Source organism: Cetorhinus maximus, chromosome 10, assembly GCF_964194155.1.
Source record: "Cetorhinus maximus chromosome 10, sCetMax3.hap1.1, whole genome shotgun sequence".
Lineage (NCBI taxonomy): Eukaryota > Metazoa > Chordata > Chondrichthyes > Lamniformes > Cetorhinidae > Cetorhinus > Cetorhinus maximus.
Window position 1 is genome coordinate 112,554,781 of NC_135888.1, and position 24,543 is coordinate 112,579,323.

The following is a 24,543-nucleotide window of genomic DNA, read 5'->3' on the forward strand; positions in this document are numbered from 1 at the left end:
TGAGATGTCTCCACCCATCACTGCTTGCTGCAACTTGCTCAACGCCACTCCCATCTTGAGCAAAATCTCTATGTTACCTGCTGCTCCGCATTCTGTAAGAGAAACCTTACTCAGATCCTGTTTGGTAAAACTGCTCCCTGCTAGGTCCTAGTCCCTTCTAAATGCTAGTCCTGCGTCACACTAAGCACTGGTTCCACCCACCGAGAATCCTGCTCCCACAGGAAATGGTACTTCCCGCATCCTGAGTGTGGGTGGTTGCACTGCTGTTAATTATACTGAGTTGTTAAAGAACCATATTTCTGCAACAGAAGAGCCATGTGTTTGTTAAAACCAATCTTAAAATAACTCTCTGAAAAGATGCGCCACAAATAATCTATTTTTAAAAATTCAGTCACAAAGGGAGAGTATGCTGTTCTCTAATTATTGTGTTCCTGCTGAGTAAAATTACAAACACACATTTTAAATCACATGAAAACTACCTCTCAGAGAGTAAACCTCTTTCCGAGAGACTATTTGACAGATGGTTTTAACAAGAAAAAAGAACAGTGCCAGAGGACTAGCAAATAACAAATGTATTTTCTGAATTCAAAAGAAGAGACAGAACTAATGCAGGGAATAATAGAGGAATTAGCTAATGTCAGAGGTAGGGAAGATAATTGAACTGAAAAGAAAACAAAACATAGAGTCAGAGAACAAAAGAAAACATAGAGTCAGAGAACAGAATAAAACATAGTCAGCACGGATTTCCAAAAGGAAATGAATGTTCAATCAACCTTACTGAATTATTCGAAGAAAAAAACCCAGAAAGACAGGCAATTTAATGATTTAGTGTATGTTGACCTTCAGAAAGTCTTTGATAATATGCCATGTAAGAGACACATGATAAAGGTCAGGGTGTGTGGATGGTGCTCTGCAGTGATCCATGCTGGAACCACAGTTGTTCACCGTATATATATACATATATATATATATATATATAAATGATCAAGAGGTTGGTGCTGAAATTTGCATATGATACCAAATTGGGGAAATGATAATGAGGCCCAGCCCTCAAAATGGGCTGGACATCCTGTAGAAAGGCCTGGAATAAGAAAACACAGAAACTTAAAATGAGCTCTTCACAGTTACATTAAAACTTCCAGCTTTCACTTGGGTATTTAATTAAAACTTTAAATCCCTCATCTGTAATGAGTTAGATGACCTCAGTCAGGGCCGTGTTTGGAATGTTAAAAATGGTCTAGGCATCTTGGGTTGAAAACAAATGATTAAAATGTAGCAAGCCCGTGATTCTGGTTGCCATCCAGTAACTTTGCTGGATTTACCATTTGCGATCAACAGAACCGGCTTAAACTCAACTAAACTGGCCCAAAACCACCGCATTGCTCGTCAACAACCACTCACTACAGTTTATAGCTGAACACTGGCCCCAAGGGCAAAGTACTGGATGCTCTGTAGTAATGTACCTCAGCAAGTATCAATGCCTTCAGCAGAAAATTAGCAAAGGGAGAAATACAATTCAAATTTATAAAAAGAGTTGGCTCAACTTGTCGAGTAAGCTCTGAAAATTTATTCATCAAGTTATTTCCACGGAGCTGTCAGTGAAGTCTAATTTGCCATAACTAAATCACATCTAGTTGAATTCTTCACGTAAAAATAAAAGCAAAATACTGCGGATGCTGGAAACCAGAAATAAATACTCAGCAGGCCTGGCAGCATCTATGGAGGGAGAAATAGAGTTAACATTTCAAATCTGTATAACTCTCCTTCATAGCTATAGAGAGGTTGAAATGTGGTAGATTTTGTACTGTTAAAGCAGAGCGGTGGGGGTGCAGTGGAGCAGGTGGCGCAAAATAGAAGGTCAGAGATAGGTGGGAGCTCAGGAGAGCTTTGACAAAGATGTCATGGACACAAGACAAAGGTAGTGTTAAAGACTAAAGAAGGTGCTGATAGTGGCATAAAGGTAAGATAGCAGAAGGTGTTAATAGCAGAACAAGGATCAGCGCTCTGTGGAAGCAAAACATAAGAACATATGACAGATGGCCCTGCAGGGAGGGGAGTGGATGGGGTTGAGGAAAAAAATTGGATGAAAAAAGGGATCAAGTTGGAGGAAAGAATGCATGGTCTTAAGTTGTTGAACTCAATGTTAAGTCCAGAAGGCTATAAAGTGCCTAATCAGAAGATGAGGTGCTGTTCTTCCAGTTTGCATAGGGCTTCACTGGAACATTGCAGCAGGCCAAGGACGGACATGTGGACATGACAGCAAGATGGTGAGCTGAAATGGCAAGCGACAGGGAGGTCTGGGTTATGCTTGTGGACTGAGTGAAGGTGTTCCGCAAAGTGGTCACCCAGTCTACGTTTAGTCTCCCTAATGTAGAGGAGACCGCATTTGGAGCAGCGAATGCAGTAGACCAAATTGAAGGAGGTGCAAGTGAAGCACTGCTTCATCTGAAAGGAGTGTTCGGGCCCTTGGATGGTAACGAGGGAGGAGGTAAAGGGGCAGGTGTTGCACCTTCTGTGATTGCATGGGAAGGTGCCTTGGGAAGGGGATGAGGAGTTGGGGGTGATGGAGGAGTGGACCAAGGGTCACGGAGTGAAAGGTCCCTACGGAATGCTGATGGCGGGGGGTGGGGGGGGGAAGATGTGTTTGGTGGTGGCATCATGCTGGAGTTGGTGGAAATGGCGGAGGATGATCCTTTGAATGTGGAGGCTGGTGGAGTGAAAAGTGAGGACAAGGGGGACCCTATCATGTTTCTGGGAGGGAGGGGAAGGGATGAGGGTAGAGGAGCAGGAGTTGGGGTAGAGATAGTTAAGGGCCCTGTCAACCACAGTGGGGTGGAATGTTTGGTTAAGGAAAAAGGAAGACGTGTCAGAAGCGTCGTTTTGGAAAGTGGCATCATTGGAACAGATGCGACGCAGGCAGAGCAACTGAGAGAATGGGATGGAGTCCTTACAGGAAGTAGGGTGTGAAGAGCTGTAGTCAAGGTAGCTGTGGGAGTCAGTGGACTTGTAATGAATATTAGTAGACAGTCTTTCACCAGAAATGGAGACAGAGAGATCAAGGAAGGGAGGAGAAGTTTCAGAGATGGACCATGTGAAGGTGAGAGGGGGGTGGAAATTGGAAGCAAAATCGACAAAATTTTCCAAGTCCAGATGACAGCATGAAGCGGCACCAATACATCATCAATGTACCGGAAAAAGATTTGTAGGACGGGGCCTGAGTAGAATCGTAAAAAGGAATGTTCCGCATACCCCACAAAAAGACAAGCATAATTGGGGCCCATGTGGGTACGCATAGCCACACGTTTTATTTGGAGGAAGTGGGACAAGCTGAAGGAGAACTTGTTCAATGAAAGAAAACCAGTTTAGCCAGAGGGAGGAGAGTGGTGGCGGGTGGGGATTGTTTGGGCCTCTATTCAAGGAAGAAGCGGAAAGCCCTCAGGCTTTACTGGTGGGGGATGAAGAGACTGGATGTCCATAGTGAAGAGGAGGCGGCTAGGGCCAGGAAACTGGAAATTGTTGATATGACATGGGTCATCAGAGGAATCACAAATGTAGGTGGGAAGAAACTGGACAAGGGGAGAGGGAATGGAGTCAAGATAGGAAGAAATGAGTTCCGTGGGGCAGGAACAGGCTGACACGATGGGTCTCTCTGGACAGTCCTATTTGTGGATTTTGGAGAGGAGGTGGAAGCAAGTCATGTGGGGTTGGGACACTATGAGATTGGAAGCTGTGGTGGGAAGAACTCCAGAGGAGATGAGGTCAATGACAGTCCTGGAAACAATGGCTTGATGGGGTTCAGTGGTGGGGCCATGGTCCGGGGGAGGTAGAAAGAAGTGTCTGAGAGTTGGCGCTCAGCCTCTGCAAGGTAGAGGTCAGTACGCCAGGCAACAACAGCACCACCCTTGTCAGCAGGTTTGATAACAAAGGCAGGATTGAATAGGCTAATGACTCAAAGATTGTTCCTCAAAACTTAAAAACTTAAAAAAAATAAGATTGTTTCTTTTACGTATCTATCTGCAATTGATTGCACTGAATGATTTGAGGATCAAGTTAGAGTAAATCAGATGAAAGCAATTCATTAGCAGCAAAATAATTTCACACAAGCAGGAGCCTCTAATTTGTGGTAACTAATCTTGAATCATTTCTGTGTGATCCGACCATCTTGGAGATCATGCTAAAATAATTTCAGAGATACAGTCAGAGGACTGAATTTTATATTCGTGGGGGCAGGACACCGTGCCCATCGCCTGCCTGCACAACCACTTCTGGGTCCAATTAATGAACATTTAAGGGTTTCTTCCTGCCACCACTGGGATTTTCTTGTGGCAGGGAAGGCCCATGCTAAGTGTCCAGACTACCCGGTGAAACCCTATGGCCATGCCAGGGTGGGAGTGGGGTTTCTTCCTGTTTATGCACCTGTGACCATTGGAGACCCCCCCCACGGAACTTTCCTCATGGTTCCTGCTTCCCTCCTAACCTGTCAATCTTGCCCCCCCCCTCACCAGGGCCTGCCAGCCTGGCCCTTTGAGATCTCAGATTTGCCTGACTGCATGCAGTCCCAGCAGTGGCCACCACTCCTGGTACAACTACTAGGACAAAAGATCTGCCAGCCATTTGACTGGCCAGAAGCCCTGAGATGCAGGACTTCCTCTCCGATGGTGGCAAGGGGCAGACCTCAACCCAATTGAAGGCCTGCCGGCTGTTAAATGGCTGCAAGGCCCACCGACCAAGCACACGAAGGCTCACCCCAACCTTTTATGCCAGGGGAGGGAGACCCCGCTTGCTCATGTAAAATTCAGCCGAGTCATTACAACACTGAAGGAGGCTTTTCAGCCCACTGAATCCATGCCAGCTCTCTGTAGAGCAATCCAATCAATCCCATTTCCCCCACTCTACCCTGTAGCACTGCAAGTTTATTTCCTTAAGTGCCCATCCAATTTCTTTTTGAAATCATTGATCATCTCCACTTCCACCACCCTCACTGATGGCAAATTCCAGGTCATTACCACTTGTTGTATAAAAAAATTCTTCCTCATATCTCCCATGCATCCTTTGCCAAAAGCTAAAATCTGTGTCCATAATCCTTGTACCTTCTGTTAATGGGATCAGTTTTTCTTTGTTGACCTTATCTAATCTTTTCAAAATGTTGTGAACCATATCAAACCTCCCCTTAATTTCCTTTGTTTTCAGGAGAACAACCTCAGCTTTTCTCCAACTTAACCTTGTAGATAAAATCCCTCATCCCTGGAACCATTCTGGTAAATCTACTCGCCACCCCCCCTCACCAAAAGACTGTTACATCTTTCCCGAAGCGTGGTTAGCAGAACTGTACGCAATACTTCAGTTGTGGCCTAAGCAGAGTTTTATACAGGTTCAGAATAGCTTCCCTGCTTTCGTACTCAATGCCTCTACTTATGAAGCCAAAGATCCCAAGATATGCATTGCTAACCTCTCTCTCAATATGTCCTGCCTACTTCAAAGATCTTTGATAACTTCCAAATTCAAAGAATACCATCTGCGACACTCATAAGATCCACTAGCCCTGATATTTATGGGGAAGAAGTGAGAGAGTGGGCATGCATGACAGCAACTGGGAAGCTGAGTTCCCCATTCTGTCACTGGCTCTAAAAATCATCTTGTAAATAGACTCAACTAGTTCAATATGAAGAAGAGTCAAACAGACTCAAAACGTCAACTCTGTTTCTCTCTCCACAGATGCTGTCAGACCTGCTGAGTTTTTCCAGCATTTTCTGTTTTTGTTTCAGGTTTCCAGGATCTGCAGTATCTTACTTTTATCTTAGTTCAACATGCCAGTTGAAAAAGCATGCTGCATTGGTCCAGAACAGCACGGGGTGCCAGACTGCATTTTTTTTGTAATAGAAAATCTTTTAAATATATTAGAGGAATATATACTCCATCAAAGTCCAGGTCGCAGCATGAGCCTTGTTATACCGTCGCTCTGCTGCAGTCTGTGGCCGCTGCACGGGCATCATCAGCCACGTCCTCTGTGGATAGCCCTTGTCCCCGATGAGCCAACCCTGCAGCCTCTCTGGACCCTGGAATATGTCAGGGATCTGAGCCCTGCTAAGGAAGTATGAGTCGTGGATGCTCCCTGGGAATCATGCGCAGACCTATAGGATATGTTTATGGTGGCCACACACCAGCTGAACATTCAGCGAGTCAAAGCCCTTGTGTTTGATGCAGTTGACCGCTTGTTGCCATGGAGATCTAAGCACCACCCCGAGTGCAGTCGATGGCACCCAGCACCTGTGGAATACCAGGGATCTGCGCAAATCCCAATGCTCTTGCTTCCAGGCTTTCCTGATCCTGTGCGAAATGCACAAAGTTCTGTGCCTTCGCAAAGATGCCGTCCATGACCTCCTGGATACACTTGTGCATGGAGGCTTACGAGGACCCACACAGGCCACCCGTGGAGCCCTGTAAGAAGCCACTGGCATAAAATTGAATGCCACGGTCACTCTCATTGCCACTGGCAATGGATGCCCTCCATGCACCTGTGGCGCCAAATCTTGTAGCTGGGGACATATGTGACCGACCAGTTCTTCAGCGACACTGTATCAAGCTATCTGCAGGGATGACAAACGGCATCTATAGACCCTGGGTCTAGCCTACGAGGGATGGCTCCCTGTGGATCTTCAGCTGTGTATGCAGCAGGCCCTGCTGCCCCTTTATCTTGAGGCAGGTGCTCCTCCCTTTGCTGAACCAAGCGTCTCCACTGTTCTCTTCTTCTTCCCTGCTCCCTGTCAGCCATGAGGCATACCCCTAAATCACCATGATCCTGATGTTAACCTCCTGCAGGATCAAAGAGAGAGACACGTGGGTTAGCATAGGCGTACTAAGTACCTCTCTTGGTTAAGTCTAAAGGTCACTTCACGCATGCAGGAGAGTGCTGGCCAGCACTTGGATGGCCAGTGTGTAGTGCATTCTCCTAAGCCACACTGCAAGGCTCTGCTGTTAGCCTTAATAAAGACATGACAAGGGGCTGTGAGCGCCTCCACCAGTGACTGCGCCATGGCCAGCTTTCGCAAGGGGATTGTATAACTTGTCCAACTGGCCAATTGCTCTGTTGCCTCTAAAATGCACATTAATTTGCAGTCTGCGTCTGGGGAGTGAAAAGTTCTGGAATATTTGATGGCACATTCAGGCTTTTGTGTTGCTTGAGTGGGTAGAAAAGCTTCAGAGGCCCTATTTCAACTTGTCAATGGAGCTGCAGCTGAATGGTCTCAGCTGTGGAAGAAAGCTTACTTCTGACAAACGTTTCCAAGTGCACGGTCGCTTCCCTCAGCGTCCCCCTCCTCCCCCTGTCCCAGCACGTGCTTGAGTATATCCTTTACTTTGTCAGTGCTGCCTTGCACACCCACCACCTCCCCCCCACTGCCCTGGCACGTGCTCGAGTATTTCCTTCAGTCCGCGCTGCCTTGGCTGGCACCATCCAATCTGGCCTGACACCTAGTGGAGCCCTTGCCCCAGTACCACACTGAAAGCCAACCAGGAAAGAACAACTTGCCTGCGCCCCTCGCGAATGCTGGCTTCTCCATTCGACACCTCCTCCATTGGATGCCTCCTCCATTAAAGAGCTGGAAATAAGCAGCCTGGATGGCCTGTCACAGCGCGCTTACTCACACCCTCTACCAGCACAGAGACACACATCTTGGTAGGACCTAGATCTAAACCAGGCTCAGGTTCACATCTGATGGTCACTGCACGGACACATGTCCGCAGCAGGAGGAGGCAGGTTCGGCTGAGCTCCCCGGCACTCGGAGGACTGCTGGGAAACAGGCATCTATGAGGTCCTAGTCAGATGACGAGCCTCTGGAGAGTCAGCAGGAGGCGGGGGAACATCACGCAGAACTGTCGGAATCCCTCAACAGAGTGGCATGACAGTGAAAGGAGTGCGTCTGCCTACTCTCTGATGAACTGCTGCCCATGTATGGAGTCCGCGTATGGAGGTCTCCATGGGGATGATGGCAGATAGCATGAAGACCCTGGTCCAGCAGAACGCAGAGATGTGTGCAGACCTGCACTCCATTGCGGGAGCTGCAGTGGCAACATGGGAGGGAAACGGGGCATCTCGACACCCTCCAGTTGCTCCTACCCCTCAACGAGTCAGGCCGGGGCCCCCGGGCACCCGAAGGAGGGAGGGGCGGCAGCTGGACACCCCTGGGTCATCCACTCAGTAACCTCAGAGGCAGTCCTCTCCCTCCGAGCCCCCTTTGCTTGTGAGCTCCTCAACCTCGTCTTCTATCACCACAGAGGGAGCAGCTGGCCAACAAGTGATTCTGGAGGGAGAAGGGTGCGGGGGACAGGGCATTTAGAACCTCATGCAAGCACTCTCACATGCACATGGATCCTTTCTGTATCACACTCATCTCCCTGTCCTGAGCATTTTCAATGCTGCCTGCTGGGGTTCACTTTCATTTGTCCATCTGAGCCGACCTGCATATCTGCCCACCCAATGATCTCACTCCCACGCAGCATCTGATCTCACCCACCGTGACCCTCGTTTCACTTTCGATTTAGACAGCATGGTCATGATTCAGTTTTTCGTGTGCTCCCCCATCTTTTCCCCTCCCCTTTCACCCATTTCCTTTCCCCCATCACTGTTGACCTCCCTGGCATTACCTTTCACCTCCCCTCCGTGACCCACCAGCCACAACCCTTTTCCTTCAGGGATGTCCAGGTGAACGTGTACGTTCCCTTCCTTCCCCAAAATCCCACCCCATTCACATTCACCTCCCTGACCTCCTCCTTTCCACCCCCAGGATCAGTGTCTGTCTCCGAGTCCCCATGAACCACTTGCGCTGTCCCTTCTACCATCGAACCCTCATTCCCCCACCCCACAGCCTCACTCTGCCCTCCATAATTCTTACCATTCCCCCATTCCATACCCAACCTCAGTTCACTCTCCTGAAGCAGTCATGGACTCATCAGAGCCCTCCCTTACACGTTCACCTGGACATCCACCCCTCCAGACCCATTCTCCCACTTGCCTCGTTGGAACCCCTTCCCTGCGCCCCCGGACTCCCCCACCCCAGGATTCACCCCACTTAGTCCTCCCCCTCCAGGACTCCACCCCCACCTTAGTCTTTCCCGCTTCCTGACTCCTTCCTCCACCTTTACTTCTTCCTCCAGCCTTACTTCTTCCTCCAGCCTTACTCCCTCCCCTCTCCATGCTCCTTCCCCCCTCCGAACTCCTGCCCTTACACCTTTCACCCCCCCCTTACGCCCACCTGCCCAGTTGCCGTCTTCTCCTGTTACCTACTCCTCCTCCCATTCTCCCTCCCCCACCAACCTCACCTGCAACACCTTCATTCCCCCGCCCCCACCCCCCACCAACCTCACCTCATCCTGATGTCTCTTCCTCTCCCAGTCGATCTTCGACCTTCTTCTCCCAAACACAGCTGGACCTTCCTCTCCACCTCCTCGACCTTCATCCGTGGTGAGCAGACCCTCAATGGTGACTTTCCAACTTCTGTGAGCTGCTTTCGCAGCAGAGCCAAGTCCATGAGAATCCACCCAGCATGCCATGGGTGTTTCCCCAGTGTGCCGTTGCTGTTGTGCTCCAGCATCTTCTGTTCCTCAGATGGCTGCATCGTGGGCAAGGCCCTGGCGGCAAGTTCCGACTTCTGCATGTCACACTTGTCAAGACGTGTTCTGCACCGGCGTGTTTTCCCACCGACGTGGGCGGATGATCCAGCGCGGGGGGGGGGCGATGATTCCTGCGGGCTGGCCTTATAATGATATGCAGATGTATTACAATGAGGTTCCCGACATCTGTTGGCGGGGAACATGGCCTGCCATCGACGAGCTAAGTGCTAAGCAGACGATTGCAAACTGGTTTCACGACGTCATGAAACTGATTTCTGGCCTTCTTGCCATCTTGTCCGCTAAGGGCGCCCAAGCATGCCCGATGCCAGCGGATACGGAAAATTCCTCCCATTGAGAAATTCCTTCACTCAAGGAGTTGTGAATCCTTGGCGTTCTCTACCTCAAAGGGCAGTGGATGCTCAGTTGTTGAGTATATTCACGGTTGAACTTGATAGATTTTTGTACTCTAAGGGAATTGATGGGTATGGGAATTGGGCGGGAAAGTGGAGTTGAAGTCGAAGATCAGCCATGATCTTATGGCCAAACAGACTTGAGGGGCTACACAGCTACTCCTGCCCAAATTTTTTATGCCTTATGTTCTTGCAAGTAGCTTTTGAGCTGGTGGAAGAGTGCCAAGGCTGTAATATTACTAGAACACAAACATTTTCTGGAAGTCATGTTAACACTATCTCTGTCAATGCCACACCTATCATAAGAACATAAGAACTAGGAGCAGGAATAGGCAATTCAGCCCCTCGAGCCTGCCCCACCATTCATTACGATCATGGCTGATCTCATTTTGGCCTCAACTCCAATTTCCCGCCCTCTCCCCATAACCTTTCAACCCATTACTAAATTAAAAATCTGTCTATCTCCTCCTTAAATTTATTCAACGTCCCAGCATCCACTGCACTCTAAGGTAGTGAGTTCCACAGATTCACAACTCATTGAGAAAAGTAATTCCTCCTCATCTCTGATTTAAATCTACCACCCCTTAGCCTAAAACTATGGCCTCTCATTCTAGAATGCCCCAGAAGGGGAAGCATCCACTCCACGTCTACTTTGTCTATCCTCTTTAGCATCTTATATACCTCAATTAGATCTCCTCTCATCCTTCTAAACTCTAGCGAGTATAGGCCTAAACTGCTTAATCTCTGCTCATAAGACAAGCCGCATCTCTGGAATCAATTTAGTGAACCTCCTCTGAACTGCCTCCAGTGCAACTACATCCTTCCTCAAGTAAGGGGACCAAAACCGTGCACAGTACTCCAGGTGCGGTCTCATCAATGCCTTGTACAGTTGCAACAACACTTCCCTATTTTTATTTTCTATTCCTTTAGCAATAAATGCCAAAATTCCTTTTGCTTTCCTTATTACCTGCTGTACCTGTATACTAGCTTTCAGCCATTCATGCACAAGAACACCCAGATCCCTCTGCATTGAAGCATTCTGAAGTTTCTTTCCATTTAAATAATAAATCGCCTTTTTATTCTTCCGACCAAAATGGATAACCTCACACTTATCCACGTTAAACTCCATCTGCTAAATTTTGGTCCATTCACCTAACCTGTCCATGTCCATTTGTAAATTTCTTATTTCTTCCTTGCAACTTACTTTCCCACCTATTTAGGTGTCATCTGTAAATTTAGCTATAGTACCTTCTATCCCTGAATCCAAGTCATTAATATAGATTGTAAATAGTTGGGGCCCAAGGACCGAACCCTGTGGCACCCCACTAGTTACAGCTTGCCATCCAGAAAAAGACCCATTTATCCCGACTCTCTGCTTTCTGTTGGTTAGCCAATCCTCTATCCAAACTAATATATTACCCCTAACTCCGTATGATCTTGTCTTTTGTGCGGCACCTTATCGAAGGCCTTCTGGAAGTCCAGATATACTACGTCTACAGGATCCCCATTATCCACTTTGCTTGTCACATCTTCAAAGAATTTATATCGATATATAAATTCAGACACAAACACACGTGAACCCACACACGCACACTATTGCTTCGATTGAGCATGCATCTGGCTATGTGTTTTTAACCTTACTGTATACTTTATGTTGGAATAATTTTATTTTACCATTTTTACCTTCTATGGAGATTTGATCAGCAGATGAATAATGTCTGATTTCCAAGAACTTCAGTTGAAGTGGATCTGTCTCTAAACCGTTGTGTTGTCTTGTATTATTGATGGTCAGTTGACTAGCTGATTTTGCCAATGTCGGGAGGGATCTAGTGACATCAACACAAAAATGTCATTCCGTTTCAGCAAAAAATAAGCAAATACATTTTAAAATAGAAACTTTGGGATTGAAAGCTAAATATTTGGTCTATGACCCAGGAATAATAAATAATTTTAATCTTACTTCAAAAGTTACAAACCATCATTTACTGCCTGCTCAACAGCTAAAAATGAGAAACATTTTGACTTCCCACCCAATATAACTCAAGTGTGTGGCAGCACAGGTGTAATGTGAGGCTGTGCTAGTGAACAGTTAGATCCCCGCAATAAACATTTGTCTATTAAACAAAACTGGAATGTGACTAGAGTAAAGCTCAATTCATAACTCAGGTCCCAAACTTCCTAATTGAACTATTGTAATTCACAGGTTGAAAACACAAAAATAGAGACTAAAAGGTCAATGCTATCACGGTAAAACATGGTAATCAGAGATAAAAATCATGAAAGATACAAACTGAAACAACACTGAAAATGAGCATAAGATAATCAATATTCTGAATGAGCATTTCTTCTACGTACATTCAACATGCCCTCATCAAACAAAGTTAACCAAAGTAAAAAATAAGGACCTCGATATAAATCAGATTAAAGTCCAGGACAGGTTGAAACAACTCAAAATAAACAAGTCACCAGGGTTAGATAGTATTTAGCTCAGAGCACAGAAAGATACTAGAAAGGAGGTTTATGCGGCAGTGACAATCATTGGAAGGGAAGCACCCAACACACTGGTAGGGTGAACGGGTATCAGTAGATTAGAAGCAGTTTTACAGTGCTCACATTCAAAAAGAGGATAAAGGAGACACAAACAATGTACAGTCTCATCTTCATTCCATGTAACATAATAGAATTAATCACAAGGAATAAATGAGTGGCATATTTATAACTATGCAAATACAAGTAGAGTACCTCAAATCTGGCAACCTTGGGACTGAGTCCGTGCCTGATTTCGGAACTTGCTGATTTTCAGAAAAAACATCGGAGTGCCTTAATTCAGCGAATAAGGTGGGGGATGCAGGAAAGCCAACTGATATGATTGAAAAGCACTTTAGGTTAATGGCCATATCGCTGCTGATGTTAATTCACCTCTCACACATGAGATTTAATAACTCTTTCATGCCTCCCCCACTTTCCTACATCAGCACACCATGTTTAAAATGATAAAAGGTCAAACAAATTGAAATTATGATAAAAATACCATGGAGTTGTTACTGAATGCAAGAATGCAACCAGCGCCCATGGAACTTAAAGGTTTTTGGGAATCAATGTAAGCCTGTGGCCTTCTATTTGAGTGGCCTGAATGCATCAAAACTCAGGCACCCCGTACTGTAGCAAGAATAGGCATAAGTCCTGACCCCAAGTACAATACACAGCTAAATATTCTACCTCATCAGATTCTGCAAGAGCCTTTTGTTCCTCCTAAGTGAGTTCTGCCAGGCGGGTGGGGGGGGTGAGTTGGAGGTCTGGTGGGGTGGGGGGGGGGGGGGGGGGGGGGGGGGGTGGGTCCAAGGTGCAGGGGGAGCGGTGGAGGTGGGTGTGTGGAGTCCAAGGTCGAGGACGGAGGTCGGGGGTGGTCCTGGGCTGGGGTCCGAGGGAGGGCATGGGGGCGGTTTGGAGGTCTGGTGGGGGGGTTTGTGGGGTGGAGGGGTCTGAGATTCTGGGGTGGTTGGAGGTCCGGGGGGGTTCATGGAGGGATCCGAGGTCGGGGTGAGGGGGGCGGAGGGGAAGTTGGAAGTCTAGGGGGAGTGGGTGGGCGATGTCCGAGGTCAGGGGTGGAGGTCAGTTGAAGATCCGGGAGGTCGTGGGTGATGGGGGAGTCGGAGGTTGGTGGGGTCGGTGTCCGAGGGCCGGGCATTGGGGAGCCCAATGTCGGAGGTTGGGGATCGTTAGGTCGGGGGTGTCAGTGGTCCGGGGGTGGGGAGTGTCCAAGGTTGTTGGGGGTGGGGAGGGGTGCTCGGGGGACTAGGGGTGTTGAGGGGAGTCCAGCAGGGTCATTCTAGGTCTTTACAATAGTTAATCAGAAGTTAGAAGAGGTTTTAATTCCTCTAACTTTTTCTGGGTAACTATAACTCTGGGGGAACCATCTGAAGTTTGCGATGTAAACCACATTTTCAGATGGATGCCAGCACAGAGTATTTGTCCACAGGAAGTGTGCACTTCTGGGCAATTGCCACGCAGACCTTTACCTGGGAATTTCCCAGAGAGATTCCCCAGCGCATCTTTGGGGTACCCCCCAAATCCGATGCTGGGGAGCTCGGAAGTTAAGGGCCATTAAGTCTGTTTCTCTCTCCACAGATGTTGCCAGACCCATTGAGCTTTTCCAGCACTTTCTGTTTTTACTTTGAATGTACCTACTTCTGGTTTAACCATGAAGGTTTAAGGGCATTTGAGTATCCTGCTCAGAGAGCAGGTCAGTGATTGTATTATGTTATTGAGGTTCCTTCCATGAGATAGTGGCAGCGATTTAATTTTAATGGCTGTGGGGTAGGTTTCCCTGGGCTTGAGGAATCTGACAGCTGAAGTGTGGGGGCTGCCAGATCCAGCAGGTCTGTGCTTTTCCAACCTTGTTTGTGGGCCTGGAGGAGCAAGAGTGCTTCCCTCAAGAAAAACTGCCATGACCCCTCCCCTCTGGCAATCTCCACGCCGTCACCCCCTCCTCCTATCAGCCCAAACTCCCAGTGATTTCTAGACCACTGCTGCAGTCTCTCCACCCCCATGATCCCTCCACCGCCATGATATTTTTCTTCCCCCACCACTGATCCTTCTCCAGCTCTCTCTCCCTCCCTTGCTACCGTGCACCCAGCTTCCACCTCCCACAGCCCCCGCCCTCCACCAAAACACTGTTTGGGTCGTTGGGAATGAACTCTGCCTTTCTCGGCCAACAGCCGCCCAGCTTTCAATCTGGCCAGGCGGGAAATGGAGTCAAAGAATTTTAATGAGTTCCTACCTTCCCAGTGTCTCCCAGTTTCCCTGTCACTGACACGCTGTCTCCCTGCCGCCCCTGAAATATCGAGGCCTACTGATCAAAAACTTTAGGGATTCAAATAAACCTTGGGAATGAATGCGGAACTGGTTGAAAGGGTGGAAAGCAACAACGTTATGGAAGTTAGGTCAGAGGGAGGTGGGATGAAAGCACTGAGCGTGGTGCCCTAGGGCACAGTGATCTAAACTCAGGAATACAATGCAAAACGGTCAATGTTTTCTGATTGTACCAAACTGGGTGGGGCAATGAAATTTCAGGAAGCAGCTGAGAAGGAAAAAACAATTTGGACCAGTACTCATTTCCCAGTTTTACTGGTGTTCTATTCTAAGGTATACAAGTCCAGTTCAGACCATTTTTCATATTTCCCAGTTTTTACTGTTCTGTCCTTCCTGTCTAGCTTTAAAATTAAAGAAAGAGTTGGACAGAGCATATACTTGGACAGATAGAAAGCAGATTAAATGGAATGCAAACAAGTGAAAAACACTAATTGAAAAAAAAACACGCATACTCCATGAATTGTTTTGAAACTGCTAAGTGGAAAGAAACCTAAGGGCACATGCCCAACCCAAACGGATGTGAAATAGCACGAGATGATGTCGGGCGAGCGTCCTGACATCCGGAGCAATCTTCAGGTCAGCAGACACGCGTGGGTGTCAGAGCCGTGAACTTCCAGATAATTTGTGACCACAAGACACAGATTCTGCAAGTCTGTGCAAGGTACCCTGCCAGCTTCCATGATGCTTAACCCTCAGGTGCTCTCAAATGCCAACGTTATCCAGTGCTGCAGCCCGACTGGATGGATGGCTGCTGGGTGACCAGGGCTATCCGTTGAAAAGGTGGCTTATGATGCCTCTCCACCACCCAAGAACAGAGTCAGAGCAGCGTTATAATAGGAGCCATGCCTCCACAAGGGTAATGATAGAGAGGACCATAGGTCTTCTCAAGATGTGCTTCCAGTGCCTGGACTGTTCAGGGAGAGCACTACAATACTCCCCCAGAGCGGGTGTCACTGCTAGTGGTTGCCTGCTGCACTCTCTACAATCCGGCACTGGCAAGGGGGGTCACACTGGAGGAAGTGGATCTTGAGGCAGCTCCACAGCCACAGTGAATGAATCCAGTGATGAGTCAGAAGAAGAGCCCGGTGAGGAGAACGCTGAGGGTGTGGAGGCAGACCTTGGTAACCTCTAGGGAGGCAGGGACATCAGGGACACCTTGATCCAACACTCCTTCAGCTAGGCTGCCAAAGATCTGCTTCCACCTCATGCCAGGGGTGCCATCTCCATCCTGGATGTTTGAAATGACCCTTTCCTTTGAACCCAAAGTCCGCTCAGTGCCTGTGCAATAAAGTTTAGAGTCACTCACATCCAGCATTAGATATTGGTGTGCCCTGCACCTACAAAACAAGTGAAGCATACTCAGGCCATTAAGACAAAAGCAAAATTTATATCATGTTAGCACTCACATCAAATGAACACAGCTATATATGATCATACAAATAGACATATTAACAAAACATGGCAGAACAGAAGATCACCCGCGAACAGTCCCTCTTGTCCTCATGGTGCCTTAAACTTACGTTTGCGAGTGCAGCGTCTTGTGGCCCCCGCCCGCCTCGCTGGCACTGGCATTGGAGACAGCCTGGTTACTCTGCTGTCTTGTTGGCCTTGATGACCTTGGTGGTTGTCCTCTGGCCAGTGGAGTCTGTGCTGGTCCCACCTGGGAGGGAGTGGCCAGTGCCACGGCTGGCATACCTCCATTCATCGCAGCCTCATTGGATGCCATGCTCACTGGCAGAGAGGCGGAGGAGCTGCTGCCATCATCCAGAGTGCCCTGAAAGGAGCCCACAAAGACGACAAACAGGTTGTGCGCCAACGTGAGGTCGCTCTAGACTTCCCTGCTCGCCTCGCCATTGATGAACGGGCACCTAGCTGAGATACTGGGTGCCTCATCCATCTCCTACACTGACAGTGACCAACTGAGGTCATTGCCTGTGTGAGGCCTTGCAGGTCCGAGCGCATCCCCAAGAATACCTGATTCTGTCCATGGGGGAGCCTCTTCATGAGAGTCACCACTCACTCAATGGAGGAGGAAATGCACTCAACCATGAGGGTCAACGCAGTGCTGATGTTCCACATGGACTCCTCCACAACTGAGACAATGGCACACATACCCTCATGGATCTCCACCAGATCCTCCTGCACATCCCTCTGGACATCCAGCATCTGCCGCTTAGTGGACGACTCCAGAGGCTCATCATCAACTTTGGTTCAGCATGGTCCTGGTCTCCAGCAATCCTCCAACTGCCGGCGCCCTGGACACTCTCTCTCTCCGCCTGCTCCTCAAGCGAGTGTTAAGTGCCCTCACCGCTGTGCACCAACACTCTAGCTGATGATCTAATGCCCACCGAGGTGCTGGTATCTGCGCTGGCGCCTGATTCAGAGAGGGGGTGTGATCCAGGTGCATATAAAACCCTGTGGTCGTCTGGCATCAAGGGCGTTCAAGTGCAAGCTGGAGAATCTATGGGAGAAGAACGACATGTCATTAGTTTAAGTAATCACACTGTCACTGGGCATGCCAGGTGCCCTGGTAAGACATGGGAGATCTGCATCATGGTGCCATTGTCTTTCAATGATCAATGGGGACTCCAGGTTTGAGGCTCCCATCAATGATGAGGCTATGCAAAAATGTTTGCACAATCCAACACTCTCACCCCTGCGCACTTCACTCTTACCTTTGTCAGAGACCCCTGCCTCTTCACGGCCAGCTGACTGAGGTGAATGGTGGCTCTCCAGCTCCAAGGCATCCACCTCGTACCTCATCAAAATTAAGAGGTTTGGGGGGCCTCCACCTATCCTTGATCTCTCGATGGTGTTATGGCTCGTCTTCTCCTGAAAGGGCAGAGGAGCGTAGATTAGTCCACTCTCAACCTGCAGCACCATTGTAGTCTGGCCAACCCTACTGAGGAACACCTTGCAGGGCACATTCGAGTCATGGCCCTCGATCGCAAGGCACTCTGTCCAAGCACTCAGGGCTCACCCCTTGGCCAGCTCCGGCATCATTGACAGTTGGCATTCAGACTCTAACACCCCTGAGCTCCACAGGGGCATGGCCACACCTTAACACTTCTCCACACTGATCCATGCCAACTTGGTGCTCACCTTTGCCAAGCGCAGCAGGTCATTGAGCCTTTTGCGGCACTGCACCCATATTTGCCGCACAACGTCCTGGCCGCTAACCTCGGCTGCCACCTCCTCCCAGGCTTTTTTTGTCAGGCGTGGTGGCCTCCTCCTGCCATCCCTGGGTACGAGGGTGTCCCGCCTGACACCGACCTCCTCCACGAGGACCGCGAGGCACTCATCCAAGAAACAGGGGTCCAAGTGCCCACCCGGCTTGCCTTCCTTACCCAACGTTTCCAGCCACTGCTGAGGCCATTGTTCCAATCTCCGGACTGACTCTAAAGACTCTCCTTTGGAAGCCTTCAGGGAGCTGCCTTTGCCGGTTTTAAAGCACCTACCGGGTCGCCATTGGACCCGGCGCCCGACAGGCCCCCGCCCCCACCCGGCTTTTCCCGACCATTCAGAAGACGCATTTCACACAGGGCGGACCTTAACTGGCCATCCAGTGTGAAATCGCGTTTGCAACGCAACCGCAGCCAGGAGCGGATTCCACAGACTTGGTGCACACGTCAAGCGTGAAATTCAGGCCTAGGAATCTGCATTTCTCAACCATAAAGGGTTGAAACACAGCAGGAATCAAAAAAATTAAATAGAATGTTGAACTAGAGAATCAAAATAGTTGAATATAAGTCAGAGGCCCTCATGGTCAATCTGTACAACGCTCTGGTCAGACCATAGCTTGAATACTGCATCCAATTCTGTTGCCAAGCCACAAAGAAAACACTGTCAAGACAGTGCAAGAGCAATGTGATAGCTACTTGCACCTCAACATTAACAGAGGGGCGGGGAGGATGCGAGGGATTTTGGTAAGCGGTGGAGAACCTGGCAAGCACTGGAACATGGAAGCCCAGTCGAACATAAGCTTTCATTTTAGTAAATCACTGCAGACTCCCTCCTGACAGCCAGCGGCAGGAGGCTGTAGCCAGTGGCCATGGGAATGGACACTAGTTGGCAGTCCGTATGGATTCAGGGAGTAGGCCTGAGAGATCAGGGGTTTGATGGGGGATGGATGGAGAGAGAGGGAGGAGCCTAAGACAGGGGGGCTGTGATCAGGAGTGCAGGGAGCAGTCTGAGGGATTGGTGCAGCGCTCTGAGGATGAGAAGGTGGTGAGGGGAGTCTGAGACAACATGGCACAATTGGGATGGAGGGATACAAGTCTGAGAGATCAACGTTGCCAGGGCTGGGTAGGCTTTCCTTGTGAGGCATGGGAGGGCACCGTGATGCGGGATCTATGGCGGGAGCACTCCTGCTCCCTGGGTCCACAAGGAACTTAAAACAGGTAAAGTTGTAAAATGTACCTCTGCCTCTTTTAGTCAGTTGGATCCTCCAACTTTGTTTCTCCTCCAAGGCTGCAGACCAGTGCAGAACTTCACTTATGGTGAGGCTAAAATAAGTCGTATGCTGATAACATCATCAGACTTGAATTTTGCCACCTGCTATTGGCAGGAGCCTAGTCCAGTGCCTGGACTGGTGTTGTAAATATTACGTCAGTCTGAAATGGGTCGGATTACTCATTTCTGCTATTTTAACCCCACCCACCAACCTGCTCCCACCTGTCGGATGGGGGATTAAAATTGAAACTCTAGATATAGGGGTCTTAGATGTTAAGAAAAACTAAGGGCACTTGACCTCTTCAATCAGGAAAGGAATTGTCTCAGAACACACAATTAGATGACATTTAAGCCTGTTCTCCAAAAGGGTGGCGAGTCCACTCTGGCAAATTACCGCCTATTTGATGAAGGTGAAAATTAGCTTCACCATATCAGCGCTCTCCAATTAACCATGGAGGAGTGTATGTGGCTTCCCTGGGCTGGCCTTGATTCACAAGATTTCAAGATATTAATGGATGAAGAATACTATTTGGTCAATATTAGTTCACCCATATAGATGTACCCTAAAGTACCTCCATCATCAGATCTAATTGGGTTTTAAATGAATCCAGAGTTTTGCCTCCATCAGGAACTGAAAGTCTATCCCAAACATTGATTATTCGCTGAATGAAGAGCTTCCTGTTGACAATTCTAAAATTACCTTATACTACTTTCAATCTTATATCCTTTTGTTCTACTCCCACAATTTAATCTAAAATAATGTTGCAGATTTACCCTTTCCATACCATTTGCTATTTTGTATAACTTTGTGGGGACCAAGAGACAATTCCTTTCCCAACTGAAGAAGTCAAGTTCCCCGAGTCTTTCCTCATATCCGAGATCCTTAGATCTAGGCTTTGATTTTAACCCTCCGCCCACAATCCGGAACCAAGATTACACTTACTAAGGTATACACCTAACAGTGTCTATAATTCTAAAAATTTCTTGGCTACTATTTTGTAGAGTGCTGTAAAATTGAATGCATAAGTCACGTGTGCATAAATGAATAAGCAAGTACATACCTAGTTTTATAAAGAAATGCAGGCTCTGAAATGGTGCTTTGTATTGGTGTCTAAAACCAGAATAAACACAGGATTAATGACAATACTGAGCAGCATACTGCTGCTTTTTAGGGTAAAAGATGGCACTCTTAAGCCCTTTAAATATCTTAGAATTCTTCTGCATTGGCAACTTCAAGAAGCACGTTTTAAAAACTAATGACGTTTGAAGGCACTCAATGCTGTACTGGAGTGTTTTGAAGCAGTTTTATTTCCTGAAAGAGCTAGCACTAACTGGCACCAAAATGTTGTGCACAATTTAATGTGCATCTATTGATGCTATTCCTGAGCAGGATGCCTGTAAGTCTGAGGAGGAAGTGATTGCCTCAGTCTCCAGGTTTTTCTCTGGCCTTGTGGAGAGTGACTCATTTCAGCTCATCACAGGAAAGCACGTATATACTGATATATACATTAGATTGGGATTGTACTAAGCTTAGATGAAAACAAAAGGCTTGGGGGACTAAAGTTTAAACAAAAGCTTGGGGGACAGCCATTCCCTGGTTCATTCCCCAGGGTAATGCCTTGACCAATCAAAGTTGAACTGCCTGGTTTGAATTTAAACAAAAGCTTGGCAGCTAGCTGTTCCCTGGTGCATTCTCCATGGCAATACCTCTACCAATCAGAGTCCACCTGTCAACCAATCAGCACTCTCTGCTCATGCTGTATAAATTGTTGTTCCATTCATAATTGGTATTCTTGCAATTCTGTTCTGATGAGTGCAAGATGAAAAGTTTTGACAGCATGTCTCTTTTTTCAGTAATATTTAAGTTCTGTACTACCAAATGACTAGATACTTTATCCTTTCTTGGTTAATTTGAGATAGACTGGGCACTTTTCTAAAAGTTCCCATTAGTGAATTTCTCAACTATCACATCGAGGAAAGGAAGCTTGTTAGACTACTCCATTTCAAAGTGAATTTGAGCACAGGATGTAGCACATTAAGGTGTGTAAGAAAATTCTTACATGCAGCTGCAGGTTCAAATATGAATGGGCCTAAGGCTGCCACTTTCGGACCTGAAAAGTGCCCAGTCAACCTCAAATTAACCTGGAAGCGTAAAGTATCTCAAAACTTTGAGCAACAGGTTAAGCTACCCATTTCACGCTGTTGCTATGCCTTGACAACATGAGTGGTGTTTTCCACTAACAGGATGCTGCCATCAAGCCAAAAAGACATTCTACCTTCCACACAAATGAGTCATGTGGTATATGAATTTCAGTGCCAGTGCAATGCCAGGTTCCTAGGTAAGTACGTCCCAATAACTAGCAAATCAAATAGAACGTCCCTTCAGCTATTCACAATAGGCAGAGAACTGGCCATATTCATCCAACTCATGCTTGTAAAACTCAGAACATAATGTCTAACATTTGATGTCATTCCACGATTGAACAGCACATGCTGAACAATCTCGAGTGTGCTAAGAATTACACTAACAACCAATTTAAGATTATCAGGCAGGCTCACAACATAGCTCACTTATGCTTGATGGAAGCTACATTTATTCATATGCAGGAATTGTCCTTTGCAGACAAAAGGAATATGCCCAGACACTGCACCTTTTTTTAAACAACAGTATGGGTTCAATAACTCCCCACTGCAGTTCTATGGCAACGTCTCAACCAATCAGCTCTAACTTGCCAACTAATCAGCACCCCTTTCCTCATGCAGTATAAATTGTTGTTCACTTTGAAATTTGGCATTAATGCGTCTGTTCTGATGAGCGCAGGATGAAAATCTTTTAACAGAATATCCCTTTTTTCAGAGATGCTCAAGTTCTATACTACTGCCAAGCAACAATTTTCCTTCTGCCAGTTTCACCCCTAAGATACCATAGGATTTGTACTATCTTCTCCCTTAAAAGTCCAGGAGCAAGTTTGTAACAATATGAACAAGTAATCATCATGTAATTGAAATTCTCAAAGCAGCAGTTAGTAATAGAAATAAATATGGCATCCAATCAAAAATACTCCGTTATATTTCTGCTATTACTCATTCTCAGGTATCTATTGTTCAAATTACCCAAACCCTTTGATTGGATTACAGCCTTGTAATTGTTTCCAGGTATCCATTATTTTTGATATTAACCACCTGAGCCTCTCCTGGGATTGCTCCCAAGTATCTATTGTTATCTATATTATTTGCTTCTTTACAACTGACAAGTATTTACACAGACTATCATAGCAGCACTTACTGGATAGTCATGATCTAAAACTGATGACCCTCCAGGCTCACAATCAAACGCACTCCTTGGTTTAACTCGATAGCTGCAGGCATCAGTTTTGTCGTTCGGACATAACCAGTTGCTCCTGATGAAAAATATTCAGATATTAGCAATAGATTTTGCAGATTTCATTTTCAGCTTTGAAGCATGTTTTGCAATGTTGTTGTCAGTACACTACAATGATTGCAAAATGGTGCGCACCTAGACAACCCAATACAGTATGGGTCTGTGACAATGATTTACTATAGGGCAAGTTGCCATACTTGGTTAGACTAGAGGAAAAAGCAATATGAGATACTTCATGGAGCAAAAGCAGGAAGCAACTTACAGGAAGGTCAACCATTTTTTTTTTGTCATTGTAACTGGTGCATGTGAGAATTCAGTGTGAGCAGGGAAAGGGGAGAAGGAGCTGCTGCTTTTTATATCTTATTTTCCAGCCTCCAACATACTAATGGAAACTATTAATTAGGTGAACAGGCAGGGGATTGGTTGGTGAAGTTTTAAGATTTTATTCCTCTAAATGGAAGCAGTAGTTTAAACCAGTACTGGAGAGATATAAGTATTGCATTAAATTTATAGCTTAACTAGTTAAACTATTTAATATAACTATGGATAATGGCTGAATGATATTTCTAAATTTGAAAAGTAATTGGTTAAAAAAACGCAATAAATATGGTAGGGTAGGTGAAGTATTGCAGCTGTAGCAATGGGGGCTGGTGAACATCAGCATGATCCACAGCAAGCATATCTGCAACAAGTGTATGGCATTGAGATAGAGGGTCAGCCATGATCATATTGAATAGTGCAGCTGGCTCGAAGGGCTGAGTGACCTACTCCTGCTCCTATTTGCTATGTTTCCAGGTGTCTGCAGCTCAAGGAACTTTGGCTCAGAGTTGATGAGCTGGAGTCTGAGCTGCAGAGGCTCTGATGCATCAGGGAGGGGGAGAGTTACATGGGCTTGTTCCAGGAGGCAGTTATACCCCTTAAGCTAGGTCCTTCTGATTCAGTCTGTGGTCAGGAACAGGAGGGAGTGACTGCAAGTAAGGCAGATATAGGGACTCAAAAAATAACAATGGAGAAGCCTCAGCCCCTGCAAGTGTCCAACAGATTTGAGATTCTTGCAGCTTGTGTGAACGGGAGCAGGGACTGCAGGGTGAGTGAGCAAACTGACCATGGCACTATTATGAAGGGAAGTAGAGAGAGTAAAGGATAAATGGAGGGAATAAAAGGGAATGTAGTTGTAGGAGATATTGGGCAGAATTTTTCATCTGGCAGGCGGGCTGGGTGGGAGCGGGCGGGGGTCCAATTGCTCTGCGCCGCTCTTTTACATGGGCGGGCCAATTAAGGCTCACCCAGCGTAAGACAGGGGCAGTAGCAGGTGGGCAGGGGGAGGACGGAGAGTCGGGGCCAGCACTCTTTCGCGCACATGCGCGCGTAAGAGCGCTTCAATCTCCCTGAGGCACGGAGCTGCCTCAGGGAGATTGAACGGATCTTAAAATAATTAAATAAATGATTTAAAAATTTATTTAAACATGTCCCCTCCTGTGACTGTGCCATATGAGATGGGGCATGTTTTTATTTTTATGAAAATTTATTTATTTATTTAATAAAAACTTTAGGAAACCTCATCCCGCCCATGAATGAGGTTTCCTAAAAACCGCGAAGGCTGCTTGGGCTTTTCGCCTGCCTGCCAACCTTAAGGTTGGACAGGCAGCATTAGCAAGTACAATAATTACTTTGTTAATGACTTTAATAAACCTTTTATATTTCGGCGGGCATGTAGTCAACTCTGGCACGCGCCCACCGAACAAAATAACGCGGGACTGTGCGATGACGTTGAGATGCACGCCCGACGTCATTGCGCATCATTTTACATGTCAGCAT

At 47.1% G+C, this 24,543-nt stretch overlaps 1 protein-coding gene across 4 annotated transcripts in view; it reads right to left on the minus strand.

The window, feature by feature from the left end:
* Positions 1–24,543, minus strand: part of LOC144685952 (uncharacterized) — a 137,920-nt gene that overhangs the window by 45,559 nt on the left and 67,818 nt on the right. For 3 of the 4 annotated variants that reach the window (XM_078551013.1, XM_078551010.1, XM_078551012.1), the window contains 3 exons: positions 22,630–22,744; positions 20,405–20,454; positions 11,694–11,845 (listed from right to left, as the gene is read on the minus strand). In XM_078551013.1, coding sequence (XP_078407139.1) covers positions 11,694–11,845; positions 20,405–20,454; positions 22,630–22,744 — 317 coding nt within the window. The remainder of the gene's footprint in view (positions 1–11,693; positions 11,846–20,404; positions 20,455–22,629; positions 22,745–24,543) is intronic. The other variant, XM_078551011.1, reaches the window with a different exon arrangement.